This window comes from Panthera onca, chromosome A1, assembly GCF_046562875.1.
Source record: "Panthera onca isolate mPanOnc1 chromosome A1, mPanOnc1 haplotype 2, whole genome shotgun sequence".
In the NCBI taxonomy this organism is placed as follows: Eukaryota; Metazoa; Chordata; class Mammalia; order Carnivora; family Felidae; genus Panthera; species Panthera onca.
The window spans coordinates 125137760-125158822 of record NC_138339.1 but is presented as its reverse complement, the minus strand read 5'-3'; the positions used below and the strand labels follow the sequence as shown (position 1 = coordinate 125158822).

The 21063-nt window shown below is 39.9% G+C and overlaps 2 protein-coding genes across 3 annotated transcripts in view; both read right to left on the bottom strand.

The window, feature by feature from the left end:
• Window positions 1–21063, bottom strand: part of KLHL3 (kelch like family member 3) — a 279419-nt gene that overhangs the window by 135938 nt on the left and 122418 nt on the right. For both annotated transcript variants that reach the window (XM_060636063.3, XM_060636062.3), the window contains exons 3-4: window positions 16147–16271; window positions 11546–11659 (exon numbers count right to left, since the gene is read on the bottom strand). The gene's annotated coding sequence lies outside the window, so the exon portion shown is untranslated. The remainder of the gene's footprint in view (window positions 1–11545; window positions 11660–16146; window positions 16272–21063) is intronic.
• Window positions 2589–5482, bottom strand: HNRNPA0 (heterogeneous nuclear ribonucleoprotein A0). Its single transcript, XM_060636074.3, has one exon. It carries the CDS (start codon window positions 5107–5109, stop codon window positions 4192–4194), a length of 918 nt encoding a protein of 305 aa, XP_060492057.1. The 5' UTR covers window positions 5110–5482; the 3' UTR covers window positions 2589–4191.

Genomic DNA, 21063 nt, shown 5'->3' with positions numbered 1-21063 from the left:
GTATAATCTAGCTTTGAAAATTTTCAAATGTTTTCACTAAATTACCCTAACGCTTTAAAAAAGCCACAAGGGAAGATGTACCTTTCTGTATGTATACTAAGAATTAACAAATACTTAAGACACCACAAAACTGGTACATTCTCAGTCTAGCACGTTTAACTGTGAGGTAACCATCTCATCAATTAAGTACACATTTGATCAGCAAGAACATATCTGCAAGGATAAAAATCACTGCATTGTTCATAACAGCAAGAGAAGAATCATTTAAGTTCCACCTCCCTTAAGCTGATTTTGCTGCTCTTGCTAACAGCAAGAGAAGAAACCTCATTCCATCAAAAGAAGGAATATTTTAAGTTGTAAAAAGCCATACTATGGAACATTTACAGTTGACCCTATACAGTTGACCTGAGGAGCATACAAAAAAGAGCTAGCTGAATATACATCTATGAGTGATTATCCTTGAGGACTGGCTCATATTAGTAAAATACTCTTCATTTAGTTTGATTTATAACCAGTTATTTGTTTAACCCTAATAAATTTATTTTTAAAATACACCAGCCCCAAGAGTCAATAAAACCTCATATTTTCTATTTCCTACTAATATTGCTATTTTCTGTAACTTGAATTACAATCCAAGTGTTATGTAACATAACAATTTTTTAAGTAACAAATTGTAGAAAGCAGGTTTCTTAGGTTTCACCTTTTAAGGGACTTTCTATTGAAAAAAACCTTAATGTATTTTCACTTTTAAGAGAAAGCATAAAACAAAGGCACATCAAAGTAATCTGCAATGAGACATTAAGAAAAAAGCATTGCCCTACTCTGGTTTAGGGGCAATCTTTGTTGCCCTATTTCAGATGCAAACAAAATCAGGCCTTCTTAAACAGAACAGAGTATTTCCCAGTGAACAAAACCTTACACTCAGTAAGTTGATCAAAATGGGAGAGACTAACCCAAATGTTATCTTTCTGGGTAAAATCCATATACCGACTAGATGCAATTCTGATCAAATCAATCCAACATCCAAAAGCCCACTTTCAGTCAGCAAAGACACAGGCACACAAAATTTAACATAAAATGCAAATTCTCAGATTGGAGAAAAGCAAACACTTAAAAAGTAAAGAAGCCTATCAAATAACTGACACTGTCACTTCTGGTTGAGGAAAATAATGATAAGTACTAAATTTTCAAGTATCCTCAATCCTTTAGCCTTGCTTAAAAACAAAAATTTATCGTGAAGCAGATTTAAATAAGAAATCTATGTTCAAAATCGCTAAATTATAGGAGGAAACAATCAGTTTATCATTCTACAATTATCCCTATGAACATTAACCAGCTGCAAGCTTAAAATTTAAAGTTACTAACAATCTTTAAATACCTTTGAAAACATTCAATTAATGATTACAACTGAATTTATACTAAAAATACTGTAAATGCAAAAGTTCTTCACAAGAGGGAGAGAAAAAGTAAGTTCATTTTGTATAATCTTTCAAATTAGACTCAAGCATGGCGCAAAAAAAACTATTCAGTACGGACTAGATTCTGTACCACCTTTTCCCATGAATTTTTTCTTAAATTTTAATGTTCAGATAGCTCTCATAGGTGAAAGGACTTAATACAACTCATTACCCCCAAAAAAGAAAAAAAAAAAAAAAAATCAAAAACGCTTGCATAAAAGTTGACAAGAGGAATTCCATAAAAACTAAATACCACTATGCTTTTGCCTTCACTAAATAACCAGTCCATATTACAGGAATCTGTAAATACATGACAAGGGATCTGTAAAGGTAAAGACATGACAAAGAATTACTAATATACCAAAACAGCACCTTGAAGTAAGTGTCTAATTAACAGGTAATCCTTTTATATAATTCATTTTACTTTTTAGAAATCACTATGTAGGGAAGGCAAAATGATAACCTTATTAGACTTTGGAAACCCTCCAAAAGTTGGAGTGTTCCAAATGACCCAGAAGAAATATATCTTTCCACTAAAGCTGAATAAAAGGCAGAGTAATAATTATAATGAAAACTTTAAGCGTATCATTTTCTGTATCTTAGACGCACCCAAAAATCAAGACTCAACTACCAAATGAAAAAGCCCATGTGTAGTGTTTCACTAAGAGTGAAAAATGAATTTAAGGAAACCATAGAACCATTGAAGAGCAAAAGATCTGACGATATTTATTCAATATGCAAAAACATCTATCCCATTTGTCAGAGGTATACTTAAATATTTGTAGCAAGCATCAGCAACTACTGAGCAGCCATAATCTAGCCTAGCAATCTTGACCTTTCTTCCTAGCTCTCAAAAGGAAAACCCTAGCTAGCAATTAAGATTTAAAAATTGGCAAGAATTAGAGATTAAGAAATATACGGTTAACAAGAACTAAAAAAATGCCAATGCTAAAATAGTCTTTTTTACTTTAAAGCCCATTAATATCCCCTCAGAAAGCTTACTATATACATTTGGGCTTTGGAATTGCAATGTTCAAGTTAAAAATTTTACCAAAACATCAAATCAAGTGTACTATATTATAGGTACTCTGAAGCCACCCACCAGGTTATACATACTCTCACTCAATCATGTAAAGAATTGAATTCTTTATTTGTGATATCCATAAACGTTGCTATTCTATATTTCTATCCAGGAAAGCAATTTTCTCCTATATCATTGTTTTGTTTTGTTTTGTTTTTTTATAAACAACAACTTGAATTCTATTGCATGAAAGGGCTACAAATATACATTTGTTAACCAAGCAGAATACACAAATATTTTGCTTTACAACTTGCACCTAAGACACCAGTACATGTAGCTGGTTCATTAGTTGTCATAGCAATTTGGGGCCACTGCCCAAGCTATGCATAGCAGTTTACATTTTCAAATCTCATGTAGAAAGGGCAATTGTGATATGGATTGTTAACTACATTCCCGTAAAGCCCATCTTAGTTACAAGAAAATGTGTAACCAAAGTCTGAACAGATTTTTGATGGCAAAACTTGTAAAACTGATGCAATTATCCTAAACAAGATTTTTTAACAAATTGTTTTGCAGATACACTGCCATTCTGCCAGTAGATGGTGCTACAAAGGTGGGGGGAAGGATTTCCAAGAGGACAACAGTTCAGCTATAGGAAAAAACGTTTAAATCTGCTCTGAAAATACAAAAATGCATTTAGTTTAAGGGTAAAATATAACCCTTATTTGTAACCATTCATTACAGACAAACCAGTAAGAGGGATGAAACTAGACCATCTGAAAATTTTTAAACAGTTTATATGAATGAAAACACATGCTTAACACAAACTATTTCTTTCGAGCTACACAGTACATACTTTGAAGTAAATTCTCATAGAAAGAAGTGACCAACCATGTCAAGATGATAAGGAAATCGTTTAGTACAAGAGATGGATGCACAGAAACTTTAAAGATTTTAAAAAGCTACATCCACCACTTCAAAAGTTTTGCCTGTAAGGTTTAAAATTCAACATGTCACTAGAAGGGCAACAGAGAAAACAAAAACAAAAACAAACAAAAAAACAACCCACCAAAGGACCTTTTAAAAGTTTCTCTAAGTACACATCAAGAATTAAGAGTTAACACGAAAAATTTTTAATATCCCTTAAAACGGTACGGAATGGATCCTAGAAAAAAAATGTTAGACATATACGGTCAAACACAATGATTTATTAAAAATAAAACGTAAAAATGATTTTTGTACATATGCTTCCAAATTTCAGGCATGGGATCCAAGTAGATTTCATAGAAAACGCTGTAGCCAGGTATCAAGTCCTTACAACAAAGTAAACTACCCCCCCACCCCAACCCCCGCCCCGGTTTTGCTACAGAATCAGCAAGTTCACTCCCTCCCCCCCAAAAAACACAAATTAAAACAAGACATTTTGCTAGTATAAAAACGACCAAGGTCCAAGTAATAATAAAAAAATAGAGTCCATCAATGACTGTAACACAAAAATGTGTATGTGGGGCCGAGTCCATCTTCAGAGGGAGAGACAAGAGAGGTGGCAGGCAAATAGGGCAACACCCCCAAGGATAAGCAGCCATAGAAGCGGCTCCCCCAAGGGCAAAATGGGGAAGGCGGTGGGAGAGGAAGGAACTCAGGAGTTGACCCTAGTTGGGTTGTTGAAAAGAGCTACCCCTATAGCCACTCCCAGGCATTTTTAGATTTTTTTTAGAAGGAGCTGCCTCCATAACCACCCCCACCGCCATAGCCGCCTCTGTAAGGTCCACTGTTACTGCGACCTCCCCAGCTGCTGCCACCGCCACCGCCGCCGCCGCCCTTCATGGGCCCGTACGAGGACTGGTGCTGGCTGTAGCTGCCGAAGCCGCCGAAGCCGTTACCGTAGTCGCTTCCACCGTAGGACGAACCGCCTCCTCCGCCTCCGTACGCGTTGTAGCCGCCGCCACCGCCACCGCCGCCGTAACCACCGTAGCTGTTGTAACCGCCGCCGCCGCCCTTAGACAGGCCGTTCTGGTCTCGACCACCGCCGCGACCCCGGCCGCCTCGGCCTCCCCGGGAGGACCGGGAGCCGCCTCCGCCCCCACCGGAATGGATATCCTCCTTGGGGACGGCCTTCTTCACCTCCACGCGATGGCCCTGGATCGGATGGAACTTGACAACCGCGGCCTTGTCTGCCGCGTCGTGATTCTGAAAATACACGAAGCCGAAGCCACGCTTCTTGCCGGACTGTTTGTCGGCAATAATCTCGGCCTTTTCCACGGTGCCAAACTGCGAGAAATGCTCGATCAGGTCGCCCTCGGCCACGTCTCCCTTAAGGCCCCCGACAAAGAGCTTCTTAACCTTGGCGTGGGCACCGGGCCGCGCCGAATCCTCCCGGGACACCGCCCGCTTCAGCTCCACCGTGTTGCCGTCCACGGCATGGGGCGAGGCGGCCATGGCGGCATCGGCCTCCTCCACATTGGAGTAGGTCACGAAGCCGAAGCAACGGGAGCGCTTGGTCTGGGGGTTCACCACCACCACGCAGTCCGTCAGAGTCCCAAAGGCCTCAAAGTGGCCGCGCAGGCCCGACTCACTCGTCTGCACATTGAGGCCGCCGATGAACAGCTTACACAACTGGGAATTCTCCATCTCCACGGCCCGGGCCTTCCCCCCGCCCTGCGAGCTCCGAGGTTTCGCCGTCGCCGTTATCGTTGGCTAAGGCCTCCTCACAGCTTGGGCCCAGCTGTTGCTGGAGCCGCCACCGCCGGTCACCGACGGGGAAGGGAAAAAGGGAAGGGGAGGGAAGGAGGAAAAGAGGAAGGGGGAGGGAGGGGAGAGGTGCCGGCTAGACGGCGAGCCGAGGAGACTGGAAGACAACCAGGGCTGCCGCTGCCGCTACCGCTACCGCCACCTCCGCTCCCCTATCTGGGCACCACACAAAGAGGCCGCTGAACGCGCGCGCACCCTCCCCGAGGCGTGCGTCACCGCCGACGTACGGTAGCCTAGCACTGCCCGCCAATCCCTGCGTGGCTCCCTCTAGTCCCGCCTACCGCGCCGCAGCGCCGCTCTCGGTCACGGACTCCCCGCCCTCCGCGGTCGATTCAAGCCCTCGGCCTGCGCTGCTCCCGCCACCGCCTCTACAGCCTCGCTCTCACTTCCTGGCTCCCCCGTGTGCCCTGACCAGGGACTCTCCCGGCTCCCCGCGCACCTCCTCAATTCATTTCCTCCCAGCCCCGCGGCTGTTCCCAGTGTTTTCCCCCCTCCCCTAGCCGTATCCCCTCGCCCAACTCCGCAGTGGCGTTCGCGCCAGCCCCTTGAGAGACATGTCAGTTCAGCCAATGATCGCGATCCGCTCGCGCCCACTTCCGTTTTCGGCCGCGGCTGGACGGGCGCGCTCCCCAGTGCGCGCTGGTCCCGGCGCCCCCTGTGTGGGGGACCTGTCTGCCACCCCGACGCCTTGCCCCCGCCCTGGGCTTGGGAGTGGGGGTGAGCAGGGGCGCGCTGCGGGTCGTTCCCAACGGGTGCGTCCTGGGGCGCCACGCGCGGGCTTTTTGAAAACTTGACTGTTGGGGTTGGGGGCTTGGATTTACCCGCCGCGTTTCGACCGGGCCGCTACACCTGGCATCCTCTCCGCCCCGCCCCCCTGTCCGCACAAAGATGGAGGGTAGAGGCCTAGGAGGGAAAGGCGGTTATTAACTGTTCACTGACGCACCGACGTGCAGTTAAACACTGGCACGTGGCCCGTCGCAAAAGCGAGCCCGGGGCCAGGTGAAGGACAGCGACGTGCTAGAAGCGCTTGCGATTCCTGACCGAGGCGTGGCGCGAGACCCCCCGCCACCCTGCGGCCGGCCTTGAAGCCCTTCCCGACGCCCTGCTCAGCCTCCCTTAGCGTACTCCCACAGTTGACATTTTCATTTTACTTCAGGAACACATCGTTTTATGCTTCTGTGACCTATGCGATGCTTCCTTCCCAACAAAAACGTTAGCTTTTTGAAGGTATTTTACAACCGGGTGTCGGAGGATATCATACATAAATATCGCGCACCCTGGGAACTACCTTACCTACCCTCAGGTGAAAATGCAAGCAAATTACCAAGGCTTACATATATCAAACCTTTGTGTCAAGCAAGATACAAGGAATGGGACATAGTATGAGACATTACATGACCAAGAGCCCCCCAAACCATGTGGTACTTCCTGAAGAAAATGAATTCCTCACTGCATCCTGGAGTATTCAGGATTGAATGGTGTGAAAAGCGGAACTTGCGCTCAATCTCTGATTCAAAGGCTAGATAAAATTTCTACAGGGACTTTACATGAGCAAAATAAAGAGGAAAGGAAAACTATATAAGGTTCAAGGTACAATAGGTAGTTTGAAGCAAGAGGTTTTTGATAGAAAACCGTCTTTGGTAAGATAGGTTTAGAGTCCTTGATATTATGGAATGCCTTGAAATTTAGATTAAGTAGCTTAAATATTATTGCAAAGGCATACAGATAAGCTTGAAGGCTTGAGAAGAAAACGAGTCTGGCACTAGATAATGGGCAAGTCACTTAACCTTTTTTAAAAATGTAACCCGTTTTATTATCTGAAAATCAAAACAATAAAACACTCCCCTGTGTGGTAAAAATTAAATGAGATTCCATATGCAAACTCACAGTGCCTGGTACATAGTAAATGTTCAATTTATCTAACAAATATACCAGATGCTGGAAATATGGATGGCAGTCAACAGAGCCCTCACAGAGCTTACATTCTACTGGGGAAAAGCAGACAATAAAAATGGTAGTCAGTAAAGCCTCAGACTCTTGATTTCAGGTCAGCATCTCATGATTCACTAGTTGGAGCCCCGCAGAGCATGCTTGGGATTCATTCTCTCTCTCCCTCTCTTTCTCTCTCTCCCCCTCCCCCAATCGCACATGCTCATTCCCTCTCTCTCAAAATAAGTAAATTAAAGGAAAAAAGAATGATATATAGCCTATTAGGTGATCAGTGTGCTCCTGATTAAGAGGAGGACCGTAGTAAGCTATTACATATTTGTTACAAAAAAAAAAAAAAAAAAAAAAAAAAAAACCCACAAAAACAATTCAGATATGTCAGGATTTGCTAACTGACTGATGATAAAGAATGAGGAAAACAAAAGCATTCCTGTGTTTGAAATCTGGAACAACTAAAATTGCAGCCTGACAAACTAAGAAAGGAAAGTGTTTTAGAGGGAGTAGGGGAGATGATGAACTGAGTTGTTAATGTTTAAGGTGATATGGGATATTTATAGGGCACTGTTTTCTGGGCTGCCCAAGACTACAGCTCATATAAAAGATTAGACCTTTAGAAATAAATTTTAGAGTCACTCACACACACACACACACACAAAGTTACAACAGTAAAAGATGAATTTCTGAAGGAAAGAGAATAAGATCATAACTTATTTTCCCATCTAAACTGTAAATTCCAAAGTAACAGGTCTGTCCTACATTGTTTTAAAAAATAATCCTCCAAACCACCTAATTAAGAATCCATTATGGGGTTAATTTCTCTTGATGAGGAAAGCTTCAGAGACACATTTGTCTGGTTAAAAATCTTACTCACAGAAGGGACTTACAGGATGATGGGAGGCAACACAATCCTGTTTGAGAGACATTATGAAGCCAGGATAAGTGCAAGGTAATTGGGATGTTACACTCTTTTTGGAGAGTAGATTGGTAAAGTTGGGGATGAATAAGCAGTGTTATACAAACACTTAAATGATGTAGTCAATCTCCTACCCCTCAGATCATTCAAGAAGAAAAAAATTTTTTTTATTTTACCTTTCAGGTAATTGCCTGAGTTTGTTTCTTGGCTTTACCTTGCTTACCAGTGCCTTAGCCTTCAAAAACAAAACAAAAATTAAAAATATAACTGAAGTTTAGGGGCACCTGAGTGGCTCAGTCAATTAAGCATCCAACTTCTTGATTTAGACTCAAGTCATAATCTCACAGTTAGTGAGTTTGAGCCCCTTGTCGAGCTCTGCATTGACAGCGTGGGATTCTGTCTCTCCCTCTATCTCTGTGCCCCTCTTCCTGCTCTCTCACTCTCAAATAAATAAACATTAAATAAATAAATTTTATATATATATATATATATATATATAGCTGATATATATATATATATATATATATATATATATATATATAGCTGAAATTTAGACATTTCCATCACTCTTGTAAGCTTGATTACAGTAACATAATTGAACATGGTGGTTACACAACTCCTAGAACTACACACTAAAAAAGGTATATTTTACTGTACCTAAATTATACCTAGAAAAAAAAAGGATGGGGGGGGAGGGTGGGAGGGGGAATGCAGAGAGAGAATCCCAAGCCGGCTCCACGCTGTCAGCATGGAGCCTGACACAGGGCTCCAACTCACTAACCATGAGATCATGACCCGGAACAGAAATCAAGAGTCTGACGCTTAACCCACTGGGCCACCCAGGCGCCCCACCTGTTTTGTTTTTAAGTTACAATTAAATTTGAAATTTTAATTGTTTAAGGTACCACCATTCTGTGGTATTTTGTTATGGAAACCCTAGCAAAATAAGACATGTTCCATTTTTATTTACTCGAGGTACCTTCCAAGAGGGTGCTTTCCGTCATTTACGATGAGCTTCAGTCCTTCTAATGGACTCTTTCACAACTCATATCAAAAGCCTTAAAATTTGACCCATTCTTTCAAACCAGTAAGTATGCCTCTGGAAATTTATGCTAAGGAAATAATTGAGGATCTGTGTGAAGATTTAGCTACAAGGATTTCAATATTGCTCAAAGTAGGAAAAAAATTGCAAACTGCCTACTTTCTCTCAAATAGCTAATAAAATAAGGAAATAATTATTCCCTAGCTAAAAATATTATGAAGCAGTTAAATTGATATTATAGAGGAAAAATAATGACTTGTGTTTGGATATGAATCTAATACCACCATGGTGATGTGTGAAACATCACATCACTTATTTTACCAAATTAAGTCTGATTCTGAACCCCATACTTCACAGAATGGCATAAATGTCAACAAGTCAAGGGCACCTGGGTGGCTCAGTTGGTTGAGTGTCTGACTTCAGGTCATGATCTCACAGTTCATGAGTTCAAGCCCCGCATCTGGCTCACTGCTGTCAACACAAAGCCGGCTTAGGATCCTCTGTCCCCCTCTTTCTCTGCCCCTCCTCAGCTCACATTCTCTCTCAAAAATGAATAAACATTTTTAAAATGTCAAAATGTCAGGGCGCCTGGGTGGCTTAGTCAGTTAACCATGCAACTTCAGCTTAGGTCATGATCTCACAGCTCATGAGTTTGAGCCCTACATCGGGTTCTGTGCTGACAGCTTGAAGCCTGGAGGCTGCTTCTCATTCTGTATCTCCCTCTCTCTGCCTCTCCCATGCTCACACTCTGTCTCTCTCTCTCTGACTCTCAAAAATAACTAAACATTAAAAAAAATGTCAAAATGTCATCATTGGGGCTCCTCTCACATTTTTCACTCAAAGGCATCTGCCTCTCTCTGCTTCCCCTCTTGGGCAGTGTAAGACTAGTACTCTGAATAAATGCTTTTTGTTTAAAAAGTATATCAAAAAGCCACCACAAGAATTGGCGTTAAAAGGGACTGTCCTGTGGTGCCTGGCTGGATCAGTTGGTAGAGCATATGACTCTTGATCTCAGGATTGTGAGTTCTAGCCCCATGCTGGGTGTAGAGATTACTTAAAAAAAAAAAGTTAAAAGGGACTGTCCTGAAGCAAGAGAAAACACAGACCTATTTAATCTGTGGAGATATTAATTGTATCTTGTTTCACTGCTTGTGTATTCCTTTTCCTTGGATGCAAAATGTAGGCTTTTAGAAGGGAATTATATTAATTTCCTTCACATGGGAGGAGATGTCAAAGACCAAAGGCATGGTATAAAAAATAATAGCTTCCCAAGTTTAGGAGAAGTGACCAGACAAAAGGTATAAGCTTCCAGTTACAAGGTAAGTAAGTCCTGGGGATGTAATGTACTGCATGGTGGCTGTAGTTAGCAATCATGTTTTCCATATTTCAAAGTTGGTAGGATAGTAGATCTTAAAAGTCCTCATCACAAGAAAAAAAATGTAATTATGTATGGTGATGAATGCTAACTCAACTGTAAGCATTTTATAATATATACATATATCAGGTCATTATGTTGTATATCTAAAAATAATACAATATTATAGGTCCATGATATCTCTATTTTTAAAATTAAAAGTTTTTTTAAAAGAAGTAACCAGAAGCTTCTGGCTTTTTATCCACTGGAGGAAATGGTGGCCCAGCAAGTATATAGCCCCACCAATCCACCCCACCCTGCGCGCGCGCACACACACACACACACACACACACACACACACACACACACCAATGCAGGCTGGTCATGAATTATTTTGAAAGCAAGGTAAACTGCCTTGGTTGTGGGACCAAATCCATGTTCCTGACCCCAAATAAACCTGGAATTCTTATATGTAAAACTCCAGTAACAATAGATACTAAATTTCCAGCCAGATGTGTAGGAGGTTGTGGTGGATTATCAGAGGCAGAAGATGTTACAAACTTAATGTTTTGTGTCCCCCAAAATTCATATGTTGAAGCCTAATCCTCACTGTGCTGGTATTTTGAGGGGGCGGTACTTTGGAAGGTAATTAGGACATGAGAGTGGATCTCTCATGAATGGGATTTGTACCCTTATAAAAGAGACCCCAGAGAGCTTTCTAGTCTTCTATCCTATGAAGACACAATGAGGAGATGGCCAACTACAAAGGAGGAACCAGGCATTTATCAGATACCAAATCTGCAAACACCTTCATCTTACACTTCCCAGCCTCTAGAACTGTGAGAAAGAAATTTCTGTTGTTTAAAAGCCACCCAGTCTCTGCATTGTTGTTATAACAGCCTAAATGGACTAGTTCAGAAGACTTAACAATTTCACATTTCTCAGAATATCTCTGCCCTAAAATACACATACCCAAATACAAACACATGCACAGACTCACACCAGAATATGAGCCTTCTAAAATAAAAACATTTAGAACATTCCATTTTTATTTACTCACCCTTTCACTTAATTCATTCAAGGGCTGGGTACTGGGGATAAAAGTCCCTGGCCTCCATGAGCTCAACAGTCTTGGGAGAAGAAGTAGTACAAGAGAGGTTGCAAATACAGTGTGCTAGAACAGAAATGGGCAGAAATCCAGTCTGTAAATTCTTCTGAAAGAAGCTAAGTTCAGAAGTAGGTGTAAAAGACAGGCCTCCAAAAAGGTAATGGCATGCCAACTACAGGAAATAGTATGTATATATACTGTGTTTGGAGTTGCACAAGTAAATCATCAAAATTGTGATGATGTATTAGCTTCCTATTGTTGCTGCAACCAATTACCACAAATTTAGTGGCTTAAAAACACAAATTCAGGGGTACCTGGGTGACTCAGTCAGTTAAGCATCAACTCTTGATTTCAGCTCAGGTCATGGTCTCAGTTTGTGAGATGAGCCTTGCATCAAGCTCTGTGCTGAGAGCATGGAGCCTGCTTGGGGTTCTCTCTCTCCCTCTCTTTCTGCCTCTCTCTCTCTGTTTCAAAAATAAATAAATAGGGGCGCCTGGGTGGCGCAGTCGGTTAAGCGTCCGACTTCAGCCAGGTCACGATCTCGCGGTCCGTGAGTTTGAGCCCCGCGTCAGGCTCTGGGCTGATGGCTCGGAGCCTGGAGCCTGTTTCCGATTCTGTGTCTCCCTCTCTCTCTGCCCCTCCCCCGTTCATGCTCTGTCTCTCTGTCCCAAAAATAAATAAAAAACGTTGAAAAAATTTAAAAAAAAAAAAATAATAAATAAATAAATAAATAAATAAACCTTTTTTAAAAAATAAAAATAAATTAAAAAATTGAAAAAAAAATTCATTATCTTATAGTATGCAGGTCACAAATCAAACACAGCTCTCAGTAGGCCAAAATCAAGGTGTTGGCAGGACTGTGTACCTTTCCACAAGTTACAGGGTAGAATATGATTACTTGTTTTTTCCAGCCTCTATAGGCAACCCATATTTCTTAGCTTTTGACCCCCTTCCATCTTCAAAGCCATCAACAGCCAGTTGAGTCTCACACTGAATCATTCTGACATGGACTCTTCTCTCTCTCAGATAATTCACGAAAATTATTTTATTTTATTTTATTTTATTTTATTTTATTTTACTTTATTTTACTTTTATTTTATTTTATTTTATTTTATTTTATTTTATTTTATTTTATTTTATTTTATAGACAGCGTGTGAACAGGGGAGAGGAGCAGAGAGAAAGGGAGAGAATGGGAGAGGGAGAGGGAGAGAGGGAGAGAGGGAGAGAGGGAGAGAGGGAGAGAGAGAGAGAGAGAGAGAGAGAGAGAGAGAGAGAGAACCTTAAGCAGGCTCCATGCTCAGCATGGAGCCCAATGCAGGGCTCAATCCAACAACCTTGGGATCATGACCTAAGCTGATATCAAGAATCAGACATTCATCTAATGAGCCACCCAGGTGCCTCAAAAATCCTTTTATTTTAAAGTCAACTGATTAGCAACCTTAATTCTATCTGCAACCTTAATTTCCCCTTGTCATGCAACATAATATAGACATACATTGCAGGGATTAAGATGTGGACATCTTTGAGGTAACCATTATTCTGCCTACCACAGATGGGAATAAAAAAGAAGTCTAGAAAGGTAAGCAGGGTCTGGACCAGAAGTACTATGTATGTCTTTTGAAAAATCTCCTGTCTTTAATTCTATAAATAACATGATGCCACTGATGAGTTTTAAGGAAAAGGAATACAGAGATTTGCATTTAGAAAGAGACTATGTGTGGAAGAAAGATTAGAGTAGGGTATGACTTGAGAAATGAGCCCATTTAGAATACCCTGCAGTGCATAATATTGGTTAGCATCTCCAGGGCCAGAAGTAAGGCAGAGGTGGGAATGATGAATTATTTGAGAGATATTTAAGAGTTGGAATTGATTTGATGTGGTTATCAACTGATTTTAGTGGGTTAAGTTTCTTATTTTGTGATAAGATAGATCATGGTTTCATTCACCAAACTAGTGAATTTTAAAAAGGAGACAGGTCAGAGAATTGTTTTAGAGTTGTTGAGGCTGCTGCTGCTGCTGCTTTATCAGCCATAGATTGCCTGTCATTAGGCTTTTAGGTCACAGAGAAATATCTTCTTTTTTTTTTAATGTTTATTTATTTTTGAGAGAGAGAGAGAGACAGAGCGTGAGTGGGGGAGGGGCAGAGAAAGAAAGGGAGACACAGAATCTGAAACAGGCTCCAGGCTCTGAGCTGTCAGCACAGAGTCAGATGTAGGGCTCGAACTAGGGAATGGTGAGATCATGACCTAGGCCAATGTTGTATGCTTAACCAAACGAGCCACTCAGGTGCCCCTAAATATCTATCTTTTTAAGCCTCTCTTACATAAACTAATTCTAACTCATAAAAGGATTCCATGATCTCTACTTTTGTCTTATAATTACCACTGGACCATCAATGTTATTCAATGCCGGATGCTATTTGTTTACATTACCTTACTGAGTCCTCACACGGATCTTGAGAGGTGTATTTTATTATTATGCCAATCTTTCAGTTGAAAAAACTGAGACTTTATGATATCACAGTGCCCACTGTCTGCCTACTATATACTATCCCACACAAAAAGTTTGTGCCCAAAATGTCAGGTAATATAAATGCAATGGACTGGAAACAGAAATAATAAGGTATAAGAATAAGGAGAAGGAGGGGTGCCTGGGTGGCTCAGTTGGTTAAGCTTCCAATTCTTGGTTTCAGCTCACATCTCTCACAGTTCATAATTTCAAGCCCCACATCAGGCTCTGCACTGACAATGTGAAGCCAGCTTGGGATTCTCTCTCTCCCTTTCTCTCTGCCACTCCCCCACTCACGTTCACACTCTCTTTATCAAAACAATAAACAAATAAAAATTTTTTAAAAGAATAAGGAGGAGAAGAAATATTCATATCCTTCTGAACTTCTTTATCTTTCTCAACTTCAAAATTAAAAATTCTTTAAAATTTCAAGGAAGATATTACCAGTTTTACATCAGTAATGTGCTTACTTAACTTCACCTGGGCATGTATTGTCATAGTTGCAAATGACAATTTAAGCAGAGAACACTGTTGAACCAAAATTTGAATCTTTCAGTGTGAAGAGCCACAAAGGAAAAACCAAAAAATGGAAGGCCAAAAGGCAAAGTCAGAAGGAAAAAGGATAAGATAAGCCCCACCCTGAAGAAGATAAAATCTAATGAAGAGAGCCTTAGAACTTTTTATTCTAGAACTTTTTTCTTCTTCTTCTTCTTCTTCTTCTTCTTCTTCTTCTTCTTCTTCTTCTTCTTCTTCTTCTTTAGACCTTTTATTCTTTATCTCCAAGTGATTCAGGAACTACAGTTAGAAGGATTTCATGAATATGCAAACTAAAACATGACAAACTAAACACATTTTCCATAGCTTCCTCCTAAAAATCCATTAAATGAAAGTTAAAAAAAAAAAGTAAAGGACATAAACCTTTGTTAGGGATTTAGTACCTCCCCACAATCATATCTTGAATCCTTAAACCCCTAATGTGACTGTATTTGGAAAGAGGGCCTTTAGGGAGGTAATTAAAGTTAAATGAGGTCATAAGAGTTGGGCCCTAATCCAATACAAGTGGTGTCCTTATAAACAGAGAGACACAAGAGCCCTCCCTTTCTCCATGGGTACACAGCAGAGATCATGTTTGAACAGAGGATGAAAGTGCTGTCTGCAAACCAAAAGAAGAGGTCTCACCAGAAACCAACCCTCACGTAGTACATTGATCTCTGACTTCTAGCCTCCAAAGTTACGAGAAAATAAAATTTTGTCATTTAAGCCAGCTAGTCTATGGTAGTGTGTTATACAGCTACCTAGAAGATAAGTGTTTGGGTGCAGGTGTATCAGACCTCACTCATTTGTATCTTCAAAGCTGCCTGTACATATCTTGCCTGCATTTCTCTAGGCAAAATAATACCAGATTTAGTAATTTACCTATGAATTCCATAGGAGGGTCACAGAATTATATATCTTTAACATTACATAAATTACTTAACTTTTGGCTTTGAATTTTTTTTTAATGTTTATTTGACAGAGAGACACAGAGACAGAGAGAGACAGAGGATAAGCAGGAAAGGGGCAGAGAGAGATGGAGACACAGAATCTGAAGCAGGCTCCAGGCTCTGAGCTGTCAGCACAAAGCCCAACGTGGGGCCCAAACTCATAAGCCATGAGATCATGACCTGAGCTGAAGTCAGATGCTTAATTGACTGAGCCACCCAGGCGCCCCTGAATTTTGACTTCTATTTATATTACCCTAAAACCTTACATTTTTTTCTTTTTTCTTTTTTTAAAGTAGGCTTCACACCCAGTGTGGAGCCTAACATGGGGCTTGAACTCCCAACCCTGAGATCAAGTCCTGAGCTGAGATCAAGAGTCAGATACTTAATGAACTGAGCCATCCAGGCACTCTAAAGCTCACATTTTTTAATGTACTATTTTTACTTAGTCCAGTAAGAATTTCAATTTTTTTGAATATTTCCTTCAGCAAATTTATACTGGATATTTTACTCTCCATGAGGCATGTATCAGATCAATATGGAAATCAAGTTTCTAATTTTACCTGTTAAATCCATCTTCCCCTTCTAGTTTCAGCCTGTAGTAGAGTCGGGTATGTGGGCAACTTATAAATCTTCTCTTCCTCACTTATACAGAAAACTTGTGCAATGAGATCAAATTTCCATCAACCTAAAGAGTGACAATACTGAGTGAGATTTCATTTGTAAAGTGTTCTATACTAAGACCTATGAAAGAAGTAACATTCATACACGATATACATTTTGAGTCTTCAGGTATCTGGTCCCTCCTCACTTCTAAATTCATACTGAACAGAGCAAAGAATAGGTTAGTCTACTCAGTAAACTACAAGAGTGGTATTTAATTGCAATTGTTTAGTGAATTCAGATTACATATAAAGCTTCTAAAGCTTCTGTGAATAATTAAGGATCTAAACAACATTTTTAGTTAAATGTTATTTATTATCATAATACCAGCACATTAACAGAGAAAATATTTTTTCAAATAAAACTAGAAGAACAGTGGAAAAAATAAAAATAGCCAACACTTATATGAGCAACAGTGTAATGATGATTAGAGCTATAAAATCAAGAATTGCATGCTCCTTGAGGAACTTAATTCATATGATACTCACTGGTTGAAACCTCTCAGTATATACAGTAGTGATTTGTTTGTTTGGGACTGCCCATGTACATGACCTAACTTATGTGAAATCTATTTTACTTTGTTGCCCAGGCTTCTGAATATGGTCTATTTTCCAGCTCTGAAATAAATATATAAAGCACAAAAGCACTTTTCATTCATCAGTATCAATTAAAGGAGTTTCTTTCAAGGATTAAAACTGCACATAATCTGTTAAAATTCTAATAATTTTCTAATTCCCATGTAATTTTCATTGGGTTTAGGAGATTTATTTTTAACCTGGCTCTCATATGATTATCTATAGCATCCAAGCAAAATCAGCAATACATTTTCTAAGTTTCATCACAAGTTTGAGTATGGTTTTATACAAACACTGCATTGCTCTTATTGGCACATTCAAAAATTCTACTAGAAATCCTAAGTCACATTATATCTAAGCATTTACTGTTGTTTGTTTTTTTAGTATATGTGCTGCCAAAGTGAGCACATGTTGTTTGTTTTTTCTTGGATGATCTAGATCTTTATTTTCATTTTTTTTATTTATTAATTTTTTAAAATTTATATCCAAGTTAGTTAACATTATAGTGCAATAACGATTTCAGGAGTAGAATCTAGTGATTCATCACCTACATACAATACCCAGTGCTCATCCCAACAAGTGACCTTCTTAATGCCCCTCGCCCATTTAGCCCTTTCCCCTACCCACAACCCCTCCAGCAACCCTCACTTTGTTCTCTGCATTTAATAGTCTCTTATGATTTGTCCCCCTCCCCGTTTTTATATTATTTTTGCTTCTCTTCCCTTATGTTCATCTGTTTTGTATCTTAAATTCTGCATATGAGTGAAGTCATATGATATTTGTCTTTCTCTGCTTTCGCTTAGCATAATACACTCTAGTTCCATCCATGTTGTTGCAAATGGCAAGATTTCACTCTTCTTGATTGCTGAGTAATACTCCATTGTATACACATATATCCCACACCTTCTTTACCCATTCATCAGTTGATGGACATTTGGGCTCTTTACATACTTTGGATACTGTCAATAGCACCATCTAAGCATTTACTGTTGATAAGTCTCCTCATCAACCTGAATTTCAATTTTCAAAGCAACTTCTTATTCTACACCCTAGAATCTTAAGAATAATAAAGCATGGATTACTTGCATTAATGGTCAAAACTTTCATCTCACACATGTGGCCCAGAAAGCTGAAATGGTATGTCTAGAGCCACACAAATAGGTAGTGGCAGAGTTACAACTTCTAATCTGCAGTCAACAACTTTTTCACACATGCTAATCCCATAACACTCTTGCTGGTACAGTTTCTGTGTCGCTTTCCTTATTTAGAAAATAAAAACATTGTTAAAGCAGAAGATGGATCGTCATTCTGTACTTTCGGTTATCATTTATCTGAAATCTACTGACAGCTTGTCACAGGTAAGTCTCAGGGCTCAATTTCTCCTGACTCAAATTAAAAGAAATATGAGGTTTGGGTATTTGAATGAGATTTTGCATCTAGAAGATAAAGCTGCAAGAAAACTGAAACTAAACTGGTATTTACTCTAGACCTGCTCCTGCCCTCACTCAGCTTAGGAAGCAGTAGGAAAGGGGAGCAAGCAGAAAGGCACCTTCATCTACCAAATGTCAGACTAACTTGTTCCTTCCTCTCCACTATATTTTAGCTTTTGGGTTAGAAAGAGTAACGGAAAACCAAGTTTGTTGAGACATCCTGAGTTCATCCGGCATTAATTTCTAGAGGCATGTATCACACAACAATATCCCACTTCTTTTACAGAAAGGGTACAATTAAAGACTTAGGCTGAATTTTTCTCGGAAAAAAAAAATGTCTTTTCATGTGTAAGTAATTTTTCCAAGATCTTAAGAGCTATAAACATGTATGGGTAAGAATGAAAGTCACTTCATACTTCTAGGTGAAAGAAAAACCATATTCTTTTTCTATTATCAAATTAAATCTCATCCCAAGCCATCACTCCTTAGGTTGATGGAAATTTAACTTCAGTCAATACTGGGGCCACGTCCTGTCCCCAAAACAAAAACGTCAGATTTTACACAGTCCAGAATACTCACAGATAATCCTCTGACCTTTGGTCACTGCTGACAGGTTCTTTGTCTAAGACCACAGGATCACTGACGGGAAGGTGGTTCTGCTGCTTCCTGAAACTTACCTCTCAACTGCAGCTGGAACTCCTTACCAAGGACAGGAGCCCCAACACAAATGTTGAGGTACCCACTTTACCACAAAGTCATTCCACAGTAAAGACAAGTCACATTCCCAAGAGGTTACAATGGAGCAGCACAGAGGGACTGGATGCTGGTTGCCACTACTCTGTGGAGTTCTCCCTCCCCAAATAAATCTCTCTTTGAGTTTCCAAAGTAGATTCTCCTCTTGGATTCCTGCTTCTCTCCCATCTTGAGACTACGTAGCATAAGCCCTTCAAAGACTCTACCTTTAAAAAACAGAAGGCAACTGTACTGCTTTGGTCCTACTGAACAAAAGCTCAAAGAAAGAAAGCAGAAAAGCATTCTTGGAATAGGGCAGGAAAACAGAACAAAAGGCAAATTAATATCTCAATAAATTATCCTATCACATGTGTCCTTTTTGCTAAATTATTTGAGAGCAGATACAAAAGAGGCCACCTTCTCCAACCCTCTTCACATTTCTGAGGTGTGCCTTCTGCAGGCGTAAGTTTACTTACTCTGTGACTAAACTCTGAGGTCAAGAAGCATCCCGGGGCAGTTTCTAGACATCCTCATTAATGTTGTGCTCTTGATTATCAGTTTTAGGGACATAAAAGTGAACTATCACATGTCCCCCATGTCAGTGAATGACACCACCATCCAGCTGAGGTTACTAGACGTCTTTTCTCTTGACAGCTAGACCACCACCAATTCCACACTTTCCAGATACAGTGAATTGCTCTCAATTCTCCTAAAAGTCATACTCTCTGAGCTCCAGGCCTTTGCATATGTGACACCCTCTGTCTAAATAATGCTGAACAGGCTTTTTCACAGTATAGTGCAAATATACAGAAGGATAATATTTGTACAACCTCAGTGATAAACTGGGAAGAATTTGGATTATCTATATAGGCCTTGTTGAAAAAAGTTCAGTAGGGAAGATATTCAAAAAGATATCAAAGCTTTTTCATGAGAAGCTTTAGCTTGCTCATTTATACATAACAGTTCTTTGTATTTTAAAATAATTCCAAATGTTTTCAAAAGTTGCAACAATAATAGTACAAATAATTTTTATCCTGAAATAATAAATTGCCAATATGATGCCCCAGTGCCCATGCTAAAACTTTATAATTGCTATGAATAACATTCTCAAGCACCTGAGAGGCTCAGTCGGGTAAGCGTCTGACTCTTGGTTTCGGCTCAGGTCATGATCACACAGTTCGTGGGATCAAGCCCCGTGTGGGCTCTGCGCTGACAGCACGGAGACTGCCTGGGATTCTCGCTTTCCTTTCTTTCTCAAAATAAATAAATAAACTTAAAAAAAAAAAAAGAACATTCTCCTCCATAACCACAAGACAACAAATACAATCAGGACTAATGCTGACCTATCATTATCAACTAATCCACAAGCCCTGTTTCAATAATCATCCCAATACTGTGAAGGTTCTAGTCCAGGAACACGTGTTGTATTTAGTTTTCATGTCTATTTAAGTCCCTTTCAATCTATAACAGTATACAATCTTTCCTTGACTTTGATTAGGAGCCCAGTTATTTTGTATAATGTCCCTCAATTTGGATTTGTCGGATATTCCCTCATCATTAGATTATTTATTTGGGGCAGGAGTATCACTGAGGTGACATGTGCACCTATCAGGTGGCATATGATTTCTATTTGTGTCATTACGGGTGATATTAACTTTGATCACTCAATTAAGGTAGTATCTGCCAGATTTAACCACCGTAAAGTTGCTTTTTAGTCTTTTGTAACTACTAAGTATTTTTCAGGAAGGTATTTTGAGAATACATAATATCCCCTTCTTTCACCCAACTTTCATCCACTAGTTTTTAATATTCATTGATGCTTCTTGGCTCAATTATTACGATGATGATTTTAAAATGGTAGCTTTCCAACTCAATCATTCACTCCACACTTGTTAATTCTCTCACCTCAATTATGTATTCATTTGTTTATATCAGTATGGACTCATGGGTTCCTATTTATTCAATGGATTATGAACTGATGTTATTATTTATTTTGATGCTCAAAGTATCCAGATTTGGCGACTAGAAACTCATTCAAACTGACATCTGCATCCCTCTGACTTGTTCCCATAATTCTTTA